At 39.7% G+C, this 25,581-nt stretch overlaps 1 protein-coding gene across 16 annotated transcripts in view; it reads left to right on the top strand.

Moving 5' to 3' along the window:
- The window catches only part of LOC125466588 (eukaryotic translation initiation factor 4 gamma 3-like), a 327,506-nt gene that overhangs the window by 68,485 nt on the left and 233,440 nt on the right, over positions 1–25,581 (top strand). For 13 of the 16 annotated variants that reach the window (XM_048561256.2, XM_048561264.2, XM_048561261.2 and 10 more), the window contains one exon: positions 15,676–15,795. The exons of the other annotated variants lie outside the window; for them this stretch is intronic. In XM_048561256.2, the coding sequence (XP_048417213.1) occupies positions 15,676–15,795 (120 nt within the window). The remainder of the gene's footprint in view (positions 1–15,675; positions 15,796–25,581) is intronic. 16 annotated transcript variants of the gene reach the window in all.

Genomic DNA, 25,581 nt, shown 5'->3' with positions numbered 1-25,581 from the left:
TACTTCGGTTGTTTGGATATACTTGTCAGGATAGTATCCTAGGCTTAACAGTCCTCAGGTGCTTCATCACTGACCTTCCCTGTATCATAAGGTCAGAACCGGGAATGTTTCTATTGATTTCACACTGTTCAAGACTAGTCATGTCTCCTCAGATACTGAAGTAGTTTATGTTCAAATGCAGCAATATCTGGACAATATCCAGGCTTGGGCTGACAAGTGGTAAGTAATATTAACACCACGCAATTGCATGTCAATGAGCATCACTAGTGAGAGATCATGCAGGCACCACCTGTTGACATTCGAGTTTTTACCATCACTGAATCCCTCATGGTCAACATCCTGGAGGCTACCATTAACCAGAAACTCACTGGACTCACCACATAAACACAATGACTACAAGAGCAAGTCAGAAGCTAGGAGCACTGCAGCAAGTAACTTGCCACCTGACACCCAAAGTCGGTTCATTATTGGCAAGGCACAAGTCAGGAGTCTGATGGAATACTGCCTACTTTCCTGGATGGGTGCAGCTCCAACAACACTCAAAGCTTGACACCATCCAGCACAAAGCAAACTGCATATTTGGCACTACGTCCAACAGCATCCATTGATTGTTTTATTGTCACGTATACTGACGTACAGTGAAAAGCTTTGTTTATGAGCAGTACAGGCAGATCACAGTAAGCAAGAATGTACAGATCAAAAATACTTAAGACAGAGGCGTACAGGTTACATTGCATAAGGCTTGGCTAGGCAAGATCAACATTAGCAAGATCAGCATTATTTGAAGCTAGACAGTCCATTCATCAGCCGAATAGTGGCCGGGAAGAAGCTGTTACTGAGCCTGCTTGTGCATGTGTTCAGACTTCTGTATCTACTGCCTGATGGAAGAAGTTGTAGGAGATTGTTACTGGAGTGTGATGGTTCTTTGATGTTGGCAGGCTTACCGCAGCAGCAAGTCATGTAAATCGAGCCCTGGATGGAATATTGGCTTCTATGAAGGTCTGGGCTGTGCACACCACCTTCTGTAGTTTCTTACAGTCCTGAGCAAAGCAGTACCAGGCCGTTATGAATCTGGGCATTATGCTTTTACTAGTGCATCTGTAGTAGTTGGTGGGGGTACTTACGGACAAGCCAAATTTCCTGATCCGCCTGAGGAAGAGGAGGTGGTTGTGCCTTCTTGACTGTTGCATTTTTGTGGAAAGTCCAGGACAGTTTTTCAGTTATTGTCACTGCGAGGAATTTGACGCTGTCCACCCACTCAACCTCTATTCCATTGATGTAGATGGAGGTGACTTCTCCTTTCTTTCTGAAGTCAATGATCAGTTCTTTAGTTTTGCTGACATTGAGAGAAAATTTGTTTTCATCACACCACGTCCCCAAGCCCTCTATCTCTGTTCTGTATTTTGACCTGGTTGTTAGATATCTGACCCACTCCCTTCACCACTGATGCTTAGCAGCGGCAATGTGTACTATCTACAAAATGCACTACAGAAATTCAGCAAATTTCCTCTGCACCTTCTAAACTCATAATTGCTTCCATTTAGAAGGACTGGAGCAACAGATGTGTGGGAACACCAGCATGTGCAAGTTCCCCTCCAATAATCCCTGTTCCTTCACTGTCACTGGGTAAAAATCTTGAGGGTCAACTCACAGTAGGTGGACTGCAGCAGTTCAAGAACGTGGCTCATCGTCCTCTTCTCAAAGGCAGTGAGAGATGGGCAAGAAATGCAGGCCCAACCATCGATGCTCACATTCCACAAATAAATAGGAAAAATATTCACAACCCTCTATGATAGTCTTAAAGTTTTCCATCTTAAATTCTTTGCTTGCATTGCTTTTTCTTTAAATGATGTAGAGAATCTTCTCTCAACTGCAATTTTGAGATATCATTGTATTGTTATAAGCATCATCTTTTGCATATAGGAATATCTTCTCGACTCTACATCGAAAATTATATGCTGCTTAGGATATCTCATGGTGCAGCTTGAGGAAGAAGTTCTTCCCAGTAACCTGATTAATAGTCCTCCAGCCCAGGGAGAAAAATCAAGTCGAAGATGATGACAGATTTTGCTTTAGGACTTCCTTACTTTGAGAGGATTCTTAAAACATGCAAACAATCCATTTGAGTGTGTTTGAATTTCAAGCTGATAAAATTACAGCATATCAACAGACACTAGATAGAGGCTTCTGATTGACATATTGAAGATCTCAATGAAAAATAATTTTCACACTCAAAGTACCTGAAGTTGTAATTGTAGATTACTACTTAACTTATGGAAAAGTCCAAACATGTTTGTGAAATTCATTGTGGTAGTGGTAGCCTTCTTCTAAATCTATCCTAAAATAAATTATTTCAGAATTTAATGAAAGGGAGCTTAAAATAGCCAGGATGTAGCAGGTTAAAAGTATCTTTTGATTTTTTTTTTTAAGAGACTGAGAAGAAAGCCCAGTGGAGAGGAAACTTCAGATCTGTCTCATGTAGATTCTTGGTTCTTTGTCTGCATGCAATCTCCTTTTCCGAAAATAATTCATAATTGTCACCCACCTTGTTGGCAGTGTTCTTAGACACTCTAGTTTTGTAGGTTTTAACGTTCATGGGTAACAGTTTTCTTTTAGTACCATTGATTAAAGCAGACTGCCTGAAACCATTGTAGTTTAGCTATTTGATTAGCAACCCTTGGAATGTCAATTTGGTTCAACTTCTTATCCCTGAGAAAGTTATGCTTTTGAGCCAGAAAATATAATTAACAGTGATGGTTCACTGCTGTACAGAAGGAATGGCGGAAATAGTATTTGGGATGACACAGCTATTTTCCAGAGCAACATAAAAAATAGAAGTAGGTGAATATTTCCTCATGGTGCTCTGGATTCCTCCCACAGTTCAAAGACATGCAGGTTAGCTGGATTGGCAGTGCTAAATTGCCCCACAGTGTCTAGGGATGTGCAGGCTAGGTGGATTATCCATGGTAAATGTGGGATTACAGGTATTGGGTGGGTGTCTAGATGGGATTTTCTTCGGAGAGCTGGTGCAGATTTAATGGGCCAAATGGCCTCTTTCTGCAGCATTGGCATTCTATGATTCTATTTTTTGAATGTGTCCTTGATGCTAGACAAACTTGCCAAGGAAAATGTTTTTGTAATGCACCCTGTAATTTTAGAAGGTTCAATTAAATCACACCTTATTCTTCAAACATCTAGAGAATACCAAACCCAGTTTCCTCAACCTCTTGAAACAGTCTGACTGTTCCCTTTTTGGTGGTTTAGTTGGGTACAAATAGCCCTGCAACATTATTAGCCGTGAGCAGTGTGTTCTGGCATTTTGGTTACCATTTATGTTCAAAAATAAAATTAACTGATGTTTGTGGAAAATTGCATTGCATAAATTGTTGCTGTACTGCTTAGACAGCAGTGATAGCACTTCAGTCAGCTTTAGTTGTTGTGTAATTAGGTGGTCACCCTGATGCATTTCATTATGTGAAGAAATAAAGATTAACCAAGGGGCTATTTCTACCTTAAACAGGAACTCCCTGGAGAATTATCTTGACTGCATACATGCTGCAATCATCCAATTGCTTTTTGTTGTGGTGAAACTTTTCCATCTTCAGGTCGTATCGTCCTCAATTTTGTAGATATAGCCACAATGTATGAAATTAACCACATCTTAGCATATGGATAGGCTTAAACTTTTGTCAGTAAACCTGCTGTGCAGTAAATTGGATCTGAAGGTAATTGGTAAGAGCCAGGATTTAGAATTCCACTGATATATAGTTTAATAAAGCATGTTTTCCTTTCATTCAAGGATGGTAAAGATTTGACGCTGCCAGAATCTGACAGAGCAATTCATGGGTGTAGTGAATATTGCAATGTGTGCATTTCTGGAATCCACATTTCAGTAGTGGTGTGATTACATTGGAAAAGGTGCAGTGGGAATTTACCAGGATGTTGGTTGGGCTGAAGAGTTTGTTATGAAGGGAGACTGCACTGACTGGAGTTCTTTCAGTAGACCAGGGAAGATTGAAACGGGACATGATTGACAGGGGAACTTGGATAGTGCAGATAGGAAGAAACTGTTTTTCCTGCTGCAGGGAGTATAGATTTAAGTTAAGGGACAGAAAGATTAGAGGAGATATGAGAGGGTAATGAAAATCTGGAGTTAACTACCTGTAGGGCTGGTAGGAGCAGAAATTCTGTCAATATTTAAGAATTATTTAGAAGTACACTTAAGGTGCCAAGGCGCACAAGGCCATGGGCCAAATGCTGGAAAATGGGGTTAGAATAGGTGGTGGTTCTTGACCATTGAGGACAGGATGGGCTAAAGGTCCTTTCTTATGTGGTAGACCTCTATGACTGTGAGTACATTGAGGAGGCCATGTGATGCTCCAATGATTTGAACCTTTGCACATTTCACACAATCATTAGTTTAGGGCTTACCCAGCAGAGTGTCATAAAGAACTAGATAGAACAAAAGATTTTGCTGTTGATAATAGGGCGTTCAACACTGGTGATGTCATTGAATGTCAAGGAGTGGCATTCGGATTCTGTCTTGGTGAAAATGGTCTTTGCCTGGTACATGGATGATATACATGGAGCGAAAGTTATTGATGAAACACCTGAAATGATTGAGACTCCTTGATCTCTTGTGGCTGAGATCATTGACCACCACTAACCATCTTCCTTTGTTTTAATTAAATTCTAACCACTAGAAAGTTTTCCCCCAATTTCCATTGAGTCCAGTTTTGATCGATGAAATGCAGCTTTGATGTCAAGGGCAATTACCCTAACTTTCTTCATTTAAAGTTCAGATCTTTTTGTTTCCATGTTTGGACCAATGTAGCAATGAGGTCAGGAATGGAATAGATCTGACAGAACCCAGACTGAGTGTCAGTCAGCAGTTTATTGTTGAGTAAGTGAAGATTGATAGCACTGCTGGTGACATGTTGCATCACTTAGCTGATGATCAAGCAAAGACAAATGTGGCAATAATTGGTTGGGTTGGGTTTGAGGTTTGACCTGCTTTTTGTAGAAAACTTTACAGTTATGTCCTGTCTACAAGACTGGATCAATGACATTCTTAACTATACTGGAACAGTTTGGCTAGGGGTGGCACTAGCTTTTCAATACTACTCATGGCATTAGTTGAGGTGGGAATATTTTACCCAGCAAAACCAATCCCATAAATATAGTGAACTCATTTTTTTTGGGGCAGGAAAACTACATTAGCAATTCATGCCTTTGAGTGACCCAAGCAAGAAAATTATCTACTTCTGACATCCTAGATTTTGCCATTGATGAGGCTGAATTACGGGGTAAGGCTGATTAGTCGAAGCATTGCAGTTGTCTTGCTTTCAGCAAACCTTCCGTCCTTGGAATTAAAACCCTTCACCATACAGGTCATCTGTGTTGGTGGTAATGAGTCTGCCTAACTGCATAGTCAGAAGCACAGGCTTCTGCTGCAATGAGGTAGAAAACTTCAGTCAGTACCATTTACACATATAAAATTGTGTTGTTTGAGTTAATTGTGCAAACTTTATGATGGCGCAAACCTTTGTTTTACAATTGCAGTTCAATTTGATGGAGGAACCAAACTGGCTTAATTATTTTCAACAAGTTTTTGTTTTTGAGTGTTGGTTGCTGTATGTCTGAGTTGAATTTATGAAATTCTTGGGTTGGTAAAGTCTGGTATATTACTTACTATTTCTGTTGTGACTATTATTTTTCATGACTTAAATTTAAGACAAATATGTGCCAGTGTAAGGTTGAAATTTTAATACAGTCCTGAAAAGTAAAACGCATGCATACTAGTTTCGGCACATTATATACCCATCTAATTCGTTGACCTGCTGATGGAACATTCACGGTAAGTCTAATTATATATTCTATTAGGTAAGAATGTTGTGGATTTTATTACATAATTTAGTTTTGTGCTGAAGGAAGTAATGTTTTACAAAACTTTTATTAACCTGAATGGATGTGTTATGACACACCTCTGTAGCCATCACAGCCTGATGCCGGACTTGAACCCAAACCTGCCGAACCAGGAGTCACCGCTACTGTGCCACAAGACCATTTGGTTTCTTATTTAGGGCCACAAAATCTAACTGGTACTAAATGAATACAGGCGTTGTCATAGTGTCAGTGTTCTGCCTGTGATTCAGAGCCCTGACTTTAAGTGTAATTGATAAGGTAGTACTGATAGTTGGTACTTGAGTGAAGATATGTTGAATTGTTGGAGGAATTTTGAACATTCACATGACTGCTTTTCTTAAGCTTTTGAAGTGTGACATGGCCAGTTGCAACAGGACATGAATTTTGATTGATGGAGACATGTATGCTGGATGCATTTGTTTCTATTCTTTTATCAGCAGTTCACCTGTGGTAATATTAACAGCTGGATGGGTAGCATATCATTTTATAAAAATAGGATATTTTAAAATAAATCTTTATTGCACAAGATGTTATTTTTCAAAATTAAGTAATTACAAGACTTAAACATTTGGTGAAAATTGTAAGTCATTTTGGTTGTCAAATTTGGTTCCAGGTTAAAACCACCCAATGCAAAGTCATCACCTGTTGTTTCTGACAAATCATTGATTTTCACCTGTTTATAATCTTACTGCTGTCACATTATTTTTAATATATTAATTAATGTGATCTCTTTGTGAAAATCCTTAATGTTGCTAATAAGTCATTTGTTATATTTTGGAGGAATTGTGAAGGGTGCTGCCTTATTTCCTAAGAGCTGTGTTAATTGCTGGTACCAGCAAGCAGGATTGATTTTTGTGATTCTCATGCCAACAGTCTGCCAATGTTTGAAGTAGAGCAGCTGCCTACTAATTGCATTTTCACTATGGATGGATTCAACTTAGACTGCAGCTGTGTGTTCCAACCCATTTGAAACTGGACCCAGTTTCTCACAGGCTGTCTGTAGTATATTAGATGATACACAATAGGCTTTGTATGTGCCACTCCAGTGAAGCCAGATGGGATAGCAATGTGGCCTCCCTGTCGAGGGAGGAAGCTCCACGAGAAAAATAACTGATTCAGATTGAATGTTGTAATGGCTAGATGGGTAAAGGCCCTTTTCTATTCAGTTAATTGTTGAGCAGATTTGGGTTTTCTTTTTAAGTGGAGTTTGTCAAACTTCCATGGTGATTGTGAAACAAGCACAGTTTTTAAAGAACATTACGGTGCAGTACAGGCCCTTTGGTCCTCGATGTTGCGCCAACCTGTGAAACCAATCTGAAGCCCGTCGAACCTACACTATTCCATTATCATCCATATGTTTATCCAGTGACCATTTGAATGCCCTTAAAGTTGGCGAGTCTACTGCTGTTGCAGGCAGGGCATTCTATGCCCTTACTACACTCTCTGTGTAAACAACCTACCTCTGACATCTGTCGTACATCTGTAACCCCTCAGTTTAAAGCTATGTCTCCTCGTGCTAGCCATCACCGTCTGAGGAAAAAGGCTGTCACTGTCCACCCTATCTAATCCTCTGATCATCTTGTATATCTCTATATTAAGTGTGGCCGCATCAGAGTTTTTTACAGCTGCAACATGACCTCATGGCTACGGAACTCAATCCCTCTACCAATTAAATCGAACACACTGTACGTCTTTCTAACAACCCTATCAGCCTGGGTGGCAACTTTCAGGAATCTATGCACATGGACTCAGAGATCTCTCTGCTCATCCACACTACCAAGAGTCTTACCATTAGCCCAGTGCTCTGTATTCCTGTTACTCCTTCCAAAGTGAATCACCTCACACTTTTCTGCATTAAACTCCATTTGCCACCTCTCAGCCCAGCTGTGCAGCTTATCTATGTCCCTCTGTAATCTGCAGCATCCTTCCGCAGTATCTAACTTTAGTGTCATCCGCAAATTTATTAACCCATCCATCTATGCCCTCATCCAGGTCATTTATAAATATGACAAACAGTAGTGGCCCCAAAACAAATCCTTGCGGTACACCACTAGTAACTGGACTCTAGGATGAGCGTTTCCCATCAACTACCACCATCTGTCATCTTACAGCTAGCCAATTGCTGATCCAAACAGCTAAATCACCCTCAATCCCATGCCTCCGTATTTTCTGCAATAGACTACTGTGGGGAACCTTATCAAACACTTTACTGAAATCCATATACACCACATCAACTGCTTTACCCTTATCCACCTGTTCGGTCACCTTCTCAAAGAACTCAATAAGGCTTGTGAGGCACGACCTACCCTTCACACAACCGTGTTGACTGTCCCTAATCAAATTCTTCTTTTCTAGATTATTATAAATCCTATGTTTTATAATTCTTTCCAACACTTTACCCACAACTGAAATAAGGCTCACTGGTCTATAATTACCAGGGTTGTCTCTATTCCCCTTCTTGAGCAAACGGGCAACATTTGCTATCCTCCAGTCTCTGGCACTATTCCTGTAGACAATGATGCCATAAAGATCAAAGCCAAAGGCTCTGCAGTCTCATCCCGAGCCTCCCAGAGAATCCTAGGATAAATCCCATCTGGCCCAGGGGACTTATCTATTTTCACACTTTCCAGAATTGCTAACACCTCTTCCTTATGAACCTCAATCTCATCTAGTCTAATAGCCTGTATCTCAGTATTCTCCTTGACAACATTTGTCTTTGTCTTTTTCCTGTGTGAATACTGACAAATAATATTTATTTAGTGCCTCTCCTATCTCTTTGGACTCCACGCACAACTTCCCACTACTGTCGTTGGCTGGTCCTCGTCTTACTCGAGTCATTCTTTTATCCCTGGCGTAGCTATAGAAAGCTTTAGGGTTTCCCCTGATCCTACCTGCCAAAGACTTCTCGAGTCCCCTCCTGGCTCCTCTTAGCACTCTCTTTAGGTTCTTCCTGGCTAACTTGTAACTCTCAAGCGCCCTAACTGAGCCTTCACGCCTCATCTTTACATAAGCCTCCTTCTGTTCTAAATGGCTTTGCTCTTGACTCTGTTGCATGATACCAGATGCCCTTTTATAGTTTTACTATCAGGCAATGTGTGCAGGCAGTAGATGCAAAAGCTTGTACTGGGGGTCATTTGGTTTTGATGTCAGTGACTTAAAATTGTAAAAGAGTTGCTTGCCCACAAAATGCTCCAGAGAATGAGAAATATGGTTTCCAACAACTCCTTTGTATATTTATTGATCTTAATTGGATAGTGTGTTCCATATTCTGCGACATTAAAAATAAGCCTGCTTTGTATTTAGTCACCAGAAAACATTTCTTTTTCATTTATAAAAAGAAAAACATGAACACTAGAATGAACCAGTCCATTATGCATTGGAAATAACATTCTTTCTTGCATGCTTGGAGGTATTGAGCAGATAGCTCTTGTTTCTGTTTGTCCTCTTGAGGTCAGAAATGTTGTGGGATTGGAGAGTGCTGTTGAAGAAACTTCAGTCAGTTGTTACAGTGCATCTTGTGTAAAGTCTGCATTGCAAATACTTTGCACCAGTGGAGAAGAGAATGAATGTTTAATTTCATAAATGATGCACCAAATCAAATGGACTTTGACTTGGCTTGAGCCTCTTGAGCCCTATAAGAGTGGTATTTATCCAGCCAGGCATACATTTGTGTCTTGTGAGTAGTGCGAAAGACTTTGTGGGATTTGAGAGATAATTGCAGCAGGCTATCTGCTTTTGGATTTGCAGGTGTAGCTATAAATGTGTTTATGGCTGGTCCATTTAAAATTTCTGGATAGCAGTGTTATTCTCTGTCATTAATATGTTTGCAGTTGCTATAATTTTAAAATGTTTTCAACAGATTCACGATGCACATACGATCTTACTAATGAAAAGTTGCGTCACAAGGGTTTATATGTGTATATCTAACACTGCAAAGTGCAGAAAAATATTGAATGTTTTCAATTCCTACGTGAGTAAACAAGTATCATGTTTTGTGTTGATGCTGCACCTTCTGGAACAGTTCAGTGGCTGCTACATCTTCATTTCATGATTTTTAGTGTCACAATCGGGTGACTTTTAAAAGCTCAAGATCATGTATCTTGTTCTTCTGTTTGCTATTGTGACTGTCTTGCTTGATTTCTCTATTAAAATTAGAAAAAGATGTTTACTAGATGAGTTTTTGGAAATTGAAAGTTTCCTATTGATCTACATATTCAGTCATTTCAATGAGCTGTTTTCTCGAATTTCAGCCGATGTCAACATTTGTTATTTGAAGGGGTTAGCTTTGTTTCGTGTGCAGTCTGTGCAGTTCTGATTTAAGATATGAAATGAATATAACATGGTAAATAAAGTGATAGTAAAACAAACTCTTCAGTGATTCCTTGTTTACTGCAAAGTGTTGTTGATTCTCAATGCATTTTAGTGGTGCTTTTTTGGTATAGACCGTTTGTTTCTACACATTTCTTGCTAAAGAGATGTGGCTGAAGCTTTTTGTCAATACAAAGGGCAAGAATACCAAATTTCTCTCAATTGCACCAATTGTATACTAGAAATAAAGGTGTTGATTGGTTGGCAAGTGGACTGTGACCAAGGTATCACAATGGAGAAAGCGCAACCCTGGCAACATCCTTGTAAGTCTTTTCTGAACACTTCCTAGTTTTCCGACCGCCTCCTTATTGAAGGGAGATCAGAATTGCATGCCATACTCAAAGTGGCCTAACCAATATCCTGTACAGCCGCAACATGACCTCCCAACTCCTATGCTGAATCCACTGACCAATAAAGGCAAGCATACCACCACGTTCACTATCCTATCTACCTGCAACTGCACTTTCAAGGAACTATGAGCTTGCACTCCAAGGTCTGTTGTTCAGCACCTCTTCTAAGTGTATTAAGTCATGCCCTGGTTCTGGATTCCTTAAGTTTGTCCAATAATTTTTCCTTGCTAATGTTTATCCTCCTGTTCCTCACTCTTGATTGCCTTTTTCTGGTTTGTGTCTTATGTCATTCACTGTGAAGATAGGTGGAGAGTATTTGCTCAGCCTCTGGGATTTAGCCATTTCCCATTAGGTTTCGTCTTCTCCCTGTAAGGGTCAGTGTTTGTTTTAACACCATGCTGTTGCTTTTTTTGTACTTGTAAAAGATCTTAAAATCACTTGGGATATTCTTGTTTGGAGTGTTGTCTTTACTTTTCCCCTTTATCAACATTTCTATCACCTGATTTCAAAAAGACTTTAAATAGCCAGGCTCGCAAATTCTCTTTGCAACACTAGTTTCTTTAGTACAATGCCAACTTCCACTGTAAGGCACAAATGGATCTACCTTTTGCAGTTTTGTTTTCTAATAGAACGTGTTCTGACCAATTTGTACTGTTTCTTTAAAAACTTATTGGTGTTTATTTGCTGCCATAACTTCTGTTGACTGTAACACCATTGACTTTAAAGCTAATTAACCTTTCATGGATAAAGCAGAGAGGCTGGTCCTGAATCCACCCAAGTTTGAAGAGGGTTCACATGCCCTGACGATGGCACCAATTTAATCCACATCGGCCTTCCACCCAAGTAAGCCAGCCATCTTCTGTGCTACAGCCATTCTTTGATTCCAAGGATTGTTTTCTTAAAAACACTCTGCTTTTGTTTCTTTTAATAGTCTGATTTCAGTTCTTAGAATGGCCTCGTTCAACTTAATTTGCATGCAGATTAGAAGTACTCACTGATAGCTTTTTCGATATTAGCTAATTGCTATTTGGGATAAAGAGATTCAGCATCTTGTGTCGATCATCCCCTGCCATTTCAAAGATAATTATTTTGAGCTCTTGCATGTGTGTGTTATGTTGGGATATTCTCTTTTATGGGCCTGTTCATTTTTTTGGTAGGTCGGCATGATTCCTTGATTGTAGTTGTTCAAGTTTTGATTGAAATCAAAGCTATTCCTGTAGCTTCAAAACAAATTGAAGCAGAAGTAGTATTCTCAGTATTACCAAAAACTGCAAAGAAGTAATTTAGAGTTTCTTTTCACTGTTACTTCAGATGCTTTGGGATGCAAGACCTTAAAGTGACCAGTTCACATGTTAAATTTATGGCACCTGAGCTTGTGACAGAAGTAATTGGTTTCTGTACATTCATTCACTGGTTCAGTTGGACAGGGTTAATTGTTTTTCCAGGATACTTAAATTTAGACTTTCATTTTTCTAGTTTATTCTTTCAACTCTTGCATCTTATTCCTCGTAGCATTTTAGGGATGCTGTTATATACCTTCTCCCTGCCTGTAATATTGACCTCAAAGAAAGATCTCCAAAACTGGACACTGTGGCTGAACCATTTTATAAAAATGATGGTGATGTGGGTTTGCCATCTTGCATTGGGCCTGCCAAACTATCTGGTCTGGGCTTATAAAAGTGAATTGACAGCTTTTTATTATATTGCGCACATACTGCTTTCGCTTGACAGACACCTCCAATCTAGCATGAAATGCTCTGCCAGTTTCAACCAAGAGTCAGTATCTAGTTAATACCAACAGGACTAGTGGGTTAGCAACAGAAGCGAAGCAGCATGTCTTTGGTAGAACAATGAGGTCCTATCATTTCAAATCAGCATTGTATGCTTGCTGGGCTGTTGGCTTATTGTTGAGAAGAAAATGCATTAAGCATAATGAAAATATTATTAAACAGAATTAGATTTATTTAAAAGAGCAAATGCCATCTTCTTTCATCCCACCACCCCTCCCTGCATCAGTTTTTTTAAAAGTAGCCCCTCACATACTGATCCTATAGCTTGTGAATGCAGACTGTTCACGGTGACAAGCAGCTTAACCGTAGCAGTCAGCACACCTCAACTATAGGATTTTAAAACTTTGTTGCAACCTGTCTGATGTGCCACTCATTGTAGCACACCTGAGAATTTATTCCAAGTGTGGATGAAAGTACTGTGCATTGTCATTTGGAAGTAAGACTGATATATAATTGCCCTTGTAGACTCAAATGCAGAACTGCCACAAGCAATATAATAAAATGTGAGGCTGGATGAACACAGCAGGCCAAGCAGCACCTCAGGAGCACAAAAGCTGACGTTTCGGGCCTAGACCCTTCATCAGTGCTCCTGAGGTGCTGCTTGGCCTGCTGTGTTCATCCAGCCTCACATTTTATTATCTTGGAATTCTCCAGCATCTGCAGTTCCCATTATAACTGCCACAGGCACCCTGCTTTGAATCAAGACAAGGTAAGGAGCTGCTCATGGATATTATGCCACAGGGTATTCTCACCTAATCACCTGATTAGCTTGAAACAAACTAAATACAGAAGCAAGTATCAGAGATAATGGGAACTGCAGATGCTGGAGATTCCAAGATAATAAAATGTGAGGCTGGATGAACACAGCAGGCCAAGCAGCATCTCAGGAGCACAAAAGCTGATGAAGGGTCAAGGCCCGAAACGTCAGCTTTTGTGCTCCTGAGATGCTGCTTGGCCTGCTGTGTTCATCAAGCCTCACATTTTATTATCACAGAAGCAAGTATGCTCTGTTTTAAACTGAGTCATTTGTTACACAATCTCCTACATCTTCACATTGTCCAACTAAGACACGTAAAGCACTGAACTGAATGACTTGTGGAACTGTTACCTATTGCCATTTGGCACCCTGTATGATTGAGAGCATAGTGCCTGGATAAAGTCTTTTTTTTCTCTATTTAAGTCAAGATGAGGGTTCCTTTCTCCCTTGAACCCTGAGCTTTGGTTAACTGCGGTTTGTTCTTGTCTTGAAATTCCCAGGATTCTAGACAGTCAAAGTATTAAATAATTTGATAAGAATTTGCTTTTACAGCATCCCCATCTCAAAATTGTACTTCGTCTGACCCTGGTCAGATCGGAGAAGCCAAATGTAAAGAAACACTGGGAAGCATAGATCTTTGTCCACATTGCATTACTATGAATGTGTCGACAAAGTATGCTTCCATGTCTTCTCTAAAATCAGACAAACTAATTCAGTTGCTTAAAATCTTAAATTTTTGGTTGCAGTTCAGTAGCACTGTTCATTAATGCTTAGTTTGTTTAAAACACTCAGGTCTTTAATTGCCTTTGGTCAATGAATACAGTTACTCTTAAAGACAATGTTCAGTTCTGCAGGCCTGGCCATTATTCTAATGCTGGAGTTCGGAAAAATGCTTTTCTGTTTTTGCCACAAGTTGTTAATGCTTGAAAGGTGTAACTTTTATTATTCTTACCTTGACCTTTGATAGAAAACTGCATCATTCATCATTATCTTGAACTTAATATACAGATATATCAGCCTGTTTTTTCCACGGGAATGTAACTTTTCAGTTATTCTCCATCTATTCTTTTCACTGAACATAACTCTTGTGGGAAAACGTGTTTAGTAAACTGGCATGCCAACAAGTTCAAGTGCCATAACTGGTACTCAGATCAACAAGGTCTGCTCGAGCGGCAGTGAATTTCCTGATTAAAAACTTCTTGTTTATTGAATGAAGCGTGCAGTCAGAATAGCAGTCTGGATGTTTAAGAATAGATTGAATATTACTGATAGCTATGTCTTAATCAGTTGTAATCTGACATGGTACAACTCCATATGGGCTACATTTTCAAGATGCATCTTTGCTAACCAATAAATGTGCGACAGAATTTCATTTTGTATTGAATAGACCTTTTATGAATAGAATAGAAATTGCCTATAATTTGTGTTAGAACATTTACCTGTGAGTGGCCAGGTCCTGCCTGAATAATTTGAGTATCTGGGGTTGCTTTTGTTATACTCACACTTTTTTGAGAAAATTGTCAGCTCCACAATGTTTCATTGATTAAAATTACAATGGCCCTGTTTGCTGCCAGTTAATCCTCTGTGAGATTTGCCTGCACAAAGGCTTAGTCTTGTTTATGAGCTTTAGTAACTAACTGTGCACTTGGCTTATTTCTAGGTTGCTTCCTCTATGCAAGTCTCCTTTAGGCTACAAAGTTCCCTGACTGAGGGGTTAGGCATATGATCTATGAGATTTATACCAAAGTTGAACTGATATTCTGCCACTACTGAGGGCTTTACTCCAAGAATGAAAATCAGTCATGTTAAATTTGAAAGGCGTCAACTGTACTGCTTTAACTGTATATGTCTTAAAATTGTAAATGTCAAAAGTTTGCACTTAAGTGCTCACAACTGTATTTCCTTAACCTCACCAAATGATTTATAACGCAGAGAACTTGGAAGATGCCCTTCAAGGGGAAGAAAGCACCTTGTATTACAAGTAAAAATAAAACTGGAAAATTTTAGGCTGCATAATCAGTATGCAGTGTTCCGTAATTCATCTAGTTTAATTAATTTGTCCTTTAGTTGGATAGCAATGTTTGAGGTAGAAGGGGCTTAAATGCCACTGCTTAGGTTTGCAGTATTCTTGGACCTTTACTGCTGATTTGATCAATTTAGATTTAACTTTTTAAATTGATATTAAAATAGCAGTTGATTTTTTTTCACCCAAATGCATCCCTTATTTCAGTGCCTTTAACAACATTTATTAAGGTTACAGAATAGCTTCCTCTTTTTTGAAATTGTAGATAATTCGACTTCAAATTACAGTACCTATCTTTTTAGTATTTTAGTGGGAAACTGCACAGTCGGCTTTGTTCCCCAACAGAATATGTGACCCAGAGAACCTAATTGCAGTTAGATGCATTATCTTATGGAAAAGTAAATTGCATGTTAATATGCTTTAAGAATACCAATTTGTCCTAACATTTAGTGTCTCTGTCAGGTCTCACAGGTGCCCAAACAGGCAGGACCTGCTGCTTACACAACACATGAACTAAACAAGGGTCATCCAAACCTCCCTGCGACACCGCCAGGCCATGCCTCCTCGCCAGGCCTCTCTCAGGTAACAAGTAATAAAAAAAAGAGAGATTTTTCCTTCTTGGGATGGGGAAATGAAGGAATAGGGAAAAATAAAAAGCTTTAGCCTAGCCACGTCCAACTCAGATGCTACTTGGCTGCAATAAAGTTCAGAAAGTAATTCTTGAATTTGGATTAAATAGTTGTGAACTAGGTTGTAGTTTGGAGATTTTGGAATATAACCTATTTCATGTCAGCTGTGGAGGATGGTAATACTATGATACATCCGTATTATTAGTGTGAAGTTATTTTAAGGTCCATAATTCAGATGACAAAGTAGACTTCTGTTCCAAGATACACAAGATCCCAAAGGGACCATTAAATACAGAGCTTTTCAGACTATCCAGTACTTGTTGAACCAGATGTGGACATACATTTTTTAAAAAAAGCATGTAGGCTACTCTAAAGTTGTATTCCATACTTTACTTCTGAAGCCAGTTTGATAATGAATTGTGGTTCAAAGGACAAGTTGTAGACTGTTAATTTTTGCAGTTATCCACGAACTTTTTATTTTGCCATTTCTGGTGGTGAGAATTTTTAATTAAAAGATTTCTCTCTCAATCCCATTCTTGATCTTAGGATTTCCTTCATTTGAAGCTGCTCTGATATACCTGGGCAAGTAACTTGCACTTTAGATCTTGAAATGTTGTTATGTGATATTAGGAGCATGGGGTATCCATGAATGGACCCCCCTTTTTAACCTTTCCCCTTACCTGAGGCGTATTGAACTTCAGGTTAAATTACCAGCAGTCATAGCACCGTCTCTCACTCTCACTCTCTGTGTGTCGCTCTCTTGCGCTGTCCCTCCCCCTTGCTCTCCCTGAGAGAGAAGCACTATGGCCATCTGGGACTATGGTGACTTTACCTTTGTCTTTTCTGCTACATTGGAAGTTTGTGGCTGCCACACTGTGGCAAACCTGTCTTAAATCTTCCTGTAGCAAGTTAACTGCTATACCACCTTGTTGCTCTTGACAAAGTAATTTTAGTTGATAGTTATCTGTTGAATAATTGTAACTTCACTTTTATTCTTTCTTTCTGAGGAAGCACTGGGCCCAAGTTTAGTGTTTTCTCTTGATGGCTGATTTTATCAGAACATGTGCGGTAAAATAGCAAGTATGATGGGTTATGATTAAACTGATTTGCTGTGAAAGTATAATGAGAGCACATTGCACAAGAGAGTCAAGGATACTTACATGAATTATCTATGTACATGTTTTTGTGACAGAACAATTGGGAATACATTGAGGATTTCGTTGTAAACCATAGTATGAACTGTAAGGTCAGTACATTACCAAGTTTAGCACAGTTGTAACATTGCAGGCACTCAGCATAACCACAAATGTCAGTTGCTGCTTCTCAAGTCAGCTTTCTGCAAAGAACTTTTGAATGCTCGCCTCGTGTAGTGTTTGAGCAGTCCAGTATGGTACTTGACATTGTAATTTATATTTGTGAAGTATGTTATGCCTCAGTGGCATAGCACGCTGGAAATTAAGTCCTGCTGTTGCCAGAATTGTCGCAAAAGTTGAAAATTTTATCCAAGTGTACAAAATTCCCTGATCTACTAGTGTTCTAGACCCAGTTTAATAGCATAGATCAGTTGAACTGAACAAATAAATAGATTCTAGCCATACATACACAATTTTGAACCTTCAACATATAATTACTAGTTAAAGCTCCTAATGCACTCATTTTCTCGCTCCTCACATGCATGCGCATGCATACATAAGTGAAAATGGGTGTCATTGGCAGAGGGAAAGACATGGAAGGTAATTCATTAGACTGTTTCCACAGTTTTCTGAGATGATCCATTTTGCTTGTCCTGACATCGCTCCAAGCTCTTCCTTCTCCAGATATTTTCATGTGCTAGCAGGAGACACAATAACTGGCTCACAATTATAGTGAGATAACAAAGTGTGGAGCTGGATGAACACAGCACGCCAAGCAGCATCTTAGGAGCATGAAAGCTGACATTTCAGGCCTGGACCCTTGATCAGAAAAGAGGGATGGGGAGAGGGTCCTGAAATAAATAGGGAGCAAGGGGGAGGTGGCTCACTGCGAAGCCTATCCCAGGGATGCCTAAGCTGAAGAAGTTACCCGCCTCCCTCCGGACAAACCTCAGGGGATCTCTGTCCCACTGCAACTCTCCTGTATCCATCTTCGATCCGCCTCTCCCTCTCTCCCTATTTATTTCAGAACCCTGCCCCCATTCCACGTTTCTGATGAAGGGTCTAGGTCTGAAACGTCAGCTTTTGTGCTCCTAAGATGCTGCTTGACCTGCTGTTTGTCAAGCTCCACACTTTGTTATCTCGGATTCTCCAGCACCTGCAGTTCCCATTATCTCTCCCAATTATAGTGTCTGTCTTATTGGACAAAAGCTATAGCTTTCACGCAAGGACAACAAACTGCCTTTCTTCAGGCTTGAGGTTTTTCCCTCTACAAAAAGTATAGTTCCTTAATTGTTGGAGATTGTTGACCTTTCCCAAACATTGTCTCGCAAGCAGTTCAGCTACCTTGGAGCAGTCAAGTTGTTAACAGGCAGAAGGCTTTTGTCATTCACAGTGGGTTACCACTGCACAGGTGAATCAACTACTTGTTGGCAGCTGAATCTCCCTTTCATACACACCCTCGAGCTCCAGCTCATCTGTAGTGACCTCTTCCACTGATTGAACAAACAGCAGTATAAACTACCCTTACAGTGATTATCAGGTAACTTAAATTTCTTAAAAAGAGCAATAATCCTTTCCACAGTCAGAGATAATGGGAACTGCAGATGCTGGAGAATCCAAGATAACAAAGTGTGGAGCTGGATGAACACAGTAGGGCAAGCAGCATCTCAAGAGCACAAAGGTGACATTTCGGGCCTAGACCCTTCATCAGAGAGGGGGATGGGGAGAGGGAACTGGAATAAATAGGGAGAGAGGGGGAGGCTGACTGAAGATGGAGAGAAAAGAAGATAGGTGGAGAGGAGAGTGTAGGTGGGGAGGTAGGGAGGGGACAGGTCAAGGAGGTGGGATGAGGTTAGTAGGTAGGAAATGGAGGTGCGGCTTGAGATGGGAGGAAGGGATGGGTCACCCATCCCTTCCTCCCATCTCAAGCCGCACCTCCATTTCCTACCTACTAACCTCATCCCACCTCCTTGACCTGTCCGTCTTCCCTGGATTGACCTATCCCCCCTCCACCTATCTTCTTTTCTCTCCATCTTCGGTCCGCCTCCCCCTCTCTCCCTATTTATTCCAGAACCCTCTCCCCATCCCCCTCTCTGATAAAGGATCTAGGCCTGAAACGTCAGCTTTTGTGCTCCTGAGATGCTGCTTGGCCTGCTGTGTTCATCCAGCTCCACACTTTGTTATCCTTTCCACAGTCCTTGGTTTTAAAACCGCCATCTTCCCCTTTTCAGTTCACAATGAAAAATATAGAAAAATAAAAAGATGTGGTCTTTACACGTAGACTATTGCACCAAATGCAACTAGAGCATTTAGATAATGTTATGGAACCAAAATGTTCATGGTTTTCAGTTTTTAGTCTATTCCTGTGCAGCGAGGATTCGCCACATTACCTGTGATTAAAGGGTTGAGTCATTGAATAAGCAATTTCCATGAATTGAATAAGATTTACATACAGCATTCTGCCTTTTCACGTTTTGTTTTTCATACCATGTTAATTTCTAATGTTCTTAAGAAGTGATTTCTGTGATCTGGAAATTGAATTGTGTTGTAGTGTGTGGAGCCAATATTTGATACTTTTCACTCATTTGGACTATGCAGTTTCCATACTAAGCTATGAAAGTGAGAGTTCTAGTTTGTGTCACATTATAGTAAATATTTCCAAGTATATTTTATCATTACTGTAGATGAAAGAATGTGAAACATATTTCGCTAAAGCTAAAATTAATATTGCTAAGTAACAACAGTAGCAATCTATTGTAGTCTTTTGATTCTGTTGGTTAGCATAATATTATGTGTGGGAAATCTGGAAATTTGCCTGATGCTTACAAGTGATCTAAGAAATTATTCAGCAGCCAGTCAGCTCACTTGATTCCTTTGCAAGTTACTGCAGGAGCACTGCCTCAGTTTTATTGGTGGGTTCAACAGGCCATTTGACCCAAAGGAGGATATAGAACTTGACTCCAGCATACTACTAATGGAATATTTCTAGTACTTGCTTGAATATATTCCACCTTGGAAGAGAAGCTGTATCTACCAGCTAATTTATCTAGTAATTGAAAGTGGTGTGTGGTTTACGAATACAGTAACGAATGGGGATGGATTTTTAAAAATCTTAACGTAAATATTGATATAGAGGGACATTTGCAAATGTGCAAGTGGTTTCCAGCAATAAAAATTTAAATTAAATGCATCTGCAAGTCATTCTATCACTGAGTCTATTTACCCATCTAAACAGACTTGATCGGGTACTGATATTTGTTCACCAAACCAACTGGCAGAGCCTCTAAAATCTTCTCTGAGGCTGGAGTCTCTTGGCAGAGAACCACTTGGGTGGGGAGAGGATGACCTGTTGCTATCGTTCTTTAGTGATCTGTTTAGTCAGAGACTATGAATGGGAATGCACTTTATGCTAAAACAAAATGACCATAGCTGGTCACAGGTCCTGAGCTAATGTAACATCTGTGAGAAACAGCAAATGGTACTTTGAAAGTCGCTTCTAATGTGACTTTTCTGAAATGTTGCCTCTGACATTGGCGAAATAAAAATTTGTTTCTGATTCCATTGTTGGATTGCTATAAGTGACCTGTATATAGTTTGAGCAGCAATAATCCCTTAAATTTTCCAACCTGTGGGAAAGACAGGTTTTATCAAGTAAAATAGCTTTGTCTCTATTTTAGCCCCTATAGTTACTTATGATTTTTTGCAATTGAACATTTTGTTTATGTTGAAAAATGAAGATTGATATTGAAGATTTGTTGAAAATTATTAATTTAAATTGGGGGCAAAGAAAGACAACAGGTTTTAAACATTTTTGAGTTTTGCTGAAATTGCATGTTTCAAAGCTTTTCATTTTGCTTATTTGTCAGGGCATTGCACAAAAATATAAATTCAATGGGAAAACTAACTTCTATGCTGGATGAGAGCGAGGCAGCATGGTGGCTCAATGTTTAGCACTGCTGCTTGACAGTGCCAGGGACCCAGGTCTAATATCGCCCTCGAGTGACTAAGTGGAGTTTGCCCATTCTTGTAACTGTGTGGGTTTCCTCCCACAGTCCAAAGATTAGCAGGTTAAGTGGATTGGTCATGGGAAATGCCGTGTTACAAGGACAGGGTAAGGGGATGGGTCTGGATGGGTTGTGACTCTCTTCGGATGATCAGTATGGACTAAATGGGCCAAGTGGCCTGCTTTAACACTGTCGGGATTCTGTGATTCTATGAGAGGAGAGTGCTGATTGTTTAGCAAGTGAGTTCTGAATGGGAGACTCTTGCCATGGAGAATGTGGCCATTAAAACCAATTGACAGTTAACAGCCAGACTTTATTTAAATTTGAAACCAGGTGGTTTGCCTGTGGTCAGAGCTTTGCTCTGAGAAATGAACCAGTGGCTGACTGGTAACCTGTTTGGTTGTGTTGAAACAGGTGCAGTGCATTCTTTGTATGCAAAGAACAGGGCCCTGTCTATTTTTTTGTTTGGAATATGTATTCTAAAAATGGTTTGGATAAAGTGGTAAGGACCTTTTTGAAGCAAATATTGGTTAAAATTTCTATAATGCTGAGCAGTAAGTTTTGTTAATATCACCTCTTAACTATGATTGTCAGCTTTAGGGCTCGGTTGTGTGCACATTAAATATGCTATGGTTACAATGTGGCAGTTGAGTCAGCTGTCCAAATAAACTGACAGTTGTAACAGGTAAAGGTACTGTTTGAGACTCTCGACTGTCAAACTGTGCCAAGCTCAAGGAATTCAAAAAACAAATCAGTTGGAAAATACAGGAATGGATGATCACCTCCAAGAAGCAACATCCAACATGAGCAGTGTCGCGATCCCAGACCAGATCTTCAGAGTTAGGTATGATGTGGCCAGGGGCCAGTAACATTTATTTTTAAAGTAGACAAAATGAGAGATTCAGGGAATTCAGTAAGAGAGTAAACCCACAGGATTCTGCTGTTTTGAACAAACTCTAATAAACTTTAGTAAACAATGTTAGAACAGTAATAAATCTAACTTGCAATCTAACAAAATTCATGTGGTCCATATGGGTAATGGACTGTGATCGAACACCCCACAGTGTGCGCAAAATTGGCAAATGTAAGCAAGGCAGCCTCATAGATTTCTCAGCAATTCCTTGATTATGCAGTGGGTCAATAAATAAAATTAAACTTCACAAAGCACCACAGTTGTTCTTATCTACCATTCTGAGTTCGTAACTGCTGTTTGAGCTGTTATGTAATGGACTGCTTCAATAACTGCTCCCATTGTGGTCAGTCACCTTCCTTTTCTGGGTTTACACTTGCATGGACTTGAGCTGCAGTCCAACATATTCACTCATGGTATAATCCAGTTCTTCAGCATCGCTAGCTTTATCAATCAGTGCTTCCCTGATTTATCTCCCCAAGCTCTAATCATCTTTGATTGCTTCAAGCAAATACTACTTGAACTTTTCGACCCCAGTCTGAGTGTTTTGAAGTATTGGTGCTCATAGGCTTAGTGGTGATGTATTCAATGCTTGACCCAACACAAAGCTAACAATGTTTCCAGTTTCTCATCTTTCCAAGCTTCTGAGTCCTGACTGCTAATTCCTAGAACATTTTCCTGAGTTCTACCAGCATTGAATCAAACAGCTGATCTTGATCCTTCACTGAGCCCCTGTACAGAGTGTGTGCAGTTTAGCTACATTCCCAATAGTGAAGCTAACTACAGCACCTCAGCATGGAGTAGCTTCTCTTTTCTCTGCCTGCCTCATTCTCACTCAATTCTTGTAACTTTTGAATTCCTCTTCCTGATGGTCCATCAAAAATCTTTCACTAAGCCCCTTACCAGTTGATCAGAATTAAACATTGCCACCTAGCATCTCTTGGACCAGATGTGCTTTAGTAGAATTCACAGATTTCTGGAGTCCCTTGTACAAAAGTGCTCATGAAGAGAAGGATTTATCTCAACCAACAATGATTGAAATCCATCGTTATGCATTCATGTCAAACCAAATCCTGCTTGAACTGGATTGACTCAGTGCAGAATAGAACCATGAAAACTTACCAGTTGCAAATAGTCAGGATTCCAAAACTGGCAATAGTTTTCAAACTCATAGAAAGGCTCAGCCTCCAAACCCTTAAATCTGAAGTTTCAAGAACCTGTGATTTGGAAATCAAACGATGGACAGAGGAGGCTGAGAAAATTCAACTGTTAGATGACATGCATGCTGTGACCTTTTTCAAGGCAACCAAGAAATCAGAGGGTTTAACACCATTCAGATGGAAAAATTCTCCCCAAAGTCATGGACAGTCCATTACTCACTGGAAAGTGCATGCTGTGTCAGTACTCAGACAGAACCTCACAGAACGTCTTCCAGATCAGGATCGAGCTAGGCTGTGATCTAACGTTGGAAATGGCAGCAGTTGATATCCAGACAGTACAAGCAGTCTATGTGGTAGTATTGAAATATGGAGGTAGCATTCTGATCTCTCAAATATATATAGTTATTTGTGAAACTTTGGAAGAATGTTTAAATTCCAAATGACCTGTGAGTTGCCATGGTGATGGCAATCTTCAAGAAAGGAGAAATGTCAAACTTAAGCAAGTACAGGGGCATAATGTTGCTCTCAACTATTGGCAAAATCCCAGCTTGAACACTACCTCAACTCTTAAGAAATCAAGAAAATTACAGCACAGGACCAGGCTCTTCGGGCCTGCAAGCCTGCACCGACCTGCTGCCTGTCACAACTAAAACCCCCTACCCTTCTGGGGACCATATTCCTTTATTTCCATCCTATTCATATATTTGTCAAGACGCCAACTTGTTGAGTTCCTTCCAATGCTCCACTGGCTTTTATCCCATTGGATGAGCAACCTACATGATCTTGACAGCTCAACAATTTTATGCAAAGCGCAGAGAACGTAAAATTACTTTGTAGGTTTTTTTTGATCTTGAAGATTTCAGTTTTTTGAATTGAACTTCCCTCAAAGTTGCAACAGTGATATGCATACCAGCGATGTTCGTAACATTTCCAATCTCCTACTTGACAATGTGAAAATAGCAGATTAGCATGATGGCTCCTCTAGAGACAACCCCTCTGCTGAACAGCGGGCTGTTGGACCAAGACTCCTCTTAACTTGCTGCAACCTATTACTGACAAGCCGGTACCTATCTTCCCCTAAAAGGTGTAGAGATAACTAATTGCGCTGGTGGTGAAATCTTCAACTTTGAATGGCTGGATGTTACATCCAAGCTACATCTTCCTTCAGTTATAAAACCACAATGTTCTGAAGATGTAAGAGTTAATGCTGTTTCTGAAAAACTGCAACGGTTGATGTATGTATTCACTGAAGCCTACAGGAAAATGGAACTTTCATTGAAGAATTTCAGGAAGACTAATGTTCTAACAATCAAACATGAAATCCAGCATCTTCAATTGAGATTCATGATATACTGTTTTAAAATGTAGTGTTTGAGGACTACCTATTCCAAAAATTTGACTTTAGATAATGTACATCCCCAAATCCAAAGTACCTACTTAGTCTATGTAAATTACACGCTTGTATTTTGAAGCATTGATGCCTACTCAAAGTCACTTGGACAGTGGGTCTCCCCATTCTTTTCTAGGGTACTGAAGCTTAGACAATTTCAGTGCCATAATGGAGCCCTAAAGTAACAATGCCGTTGCTGTTTGAGAAAGATCTTGCGAATCAAGTGGGCAAAATAAAAAAAAATGTGAGCACCTTCTAAGACACAATACAAAATTGTTATAATTTCTGCACAGACCAGTGTCTTTATTAAAAATATTCCAAAGAATTGGCTAAGAATCACAGGCCAAAATTTCATGCAAGACTTTTCTCATAACAAACAAGACTGTGTAAATTGAGCATATTAACAGACGGTTGAGGTGCCAACTTAAAGGAAAGGTTAGAATACAAATACTAACTAACTCACTCTAAATACACCATATGGTCGTTTTTACTTCATACTACACTTAAGGTATAGGACTTGTAAGACAAGATAATGTTTGAGGACACTCCCACATTTGAACAAGCTCACTGCTTCCTGTTGCACCCAGGTGTTTTTTCAGAATTTGATCTGCTCTGACAGTTATTCAGAACAATTCCATCAGTAGGGCCCATCTTGCCAATTTGTTCCTGAAATCTCAAGTCCCAACAGTTCTCTTCTTTTGAAATAGAAAGCTAACTTTAAAAAGCATTCTGCTAGTCTGTTAATACAAAAGCATTTCATGCTGCTCATCATAGCAAGAAATCCCATTTTGTCCTCCTCTGTCCAAAAAAGACCTGACCCTCTTTAGTGTCAGATTTTTAAAAAACTGCTTGACATTCAGTAGGCTTTATTAAAATCATCTGTTTACTGGGTATTATCTAGTTTAAAATATATTATGGTCTTATAAGTCTCTCATTTCTAACAATGTATAGAGGCAATGATATTCTCATAAGAATTGAGATGGATGGAGCATGTTGCCAGTTTGCTCAAACTGGATAAAACACTTGAGAATCCATTTGCATAGCGACCAAAGAGAATGTTTCAACGACCTTCTCAGACAATCACAAGCAAAATGATGATCCAGCATCAAAAATAGTATTGACTGAAGACCCTGAAAAGGACA

The sequence above is a fragment of the Stegostoma tigrinum genome, chromosome 28, assembly GCF_030684315.1.
Source record: "Stegostoma tigrinum isolate sSteTig4 chromosome 28, sSteTig4.hap1, whole genome shotgun sequence".
In the NCBI taxonomy this organism is placed as follows: Eukaryota; Metazoa; Chordata; class Chondrichthyes; order Orectolobiformes; family Stegostomatidae; genus Stegostoma; species Stegostoma tigrinum.
Note: the sequence above shows the minus strand (reverse complement) of the source record. Positions and strands in the feature narration are given on the sequence as shown.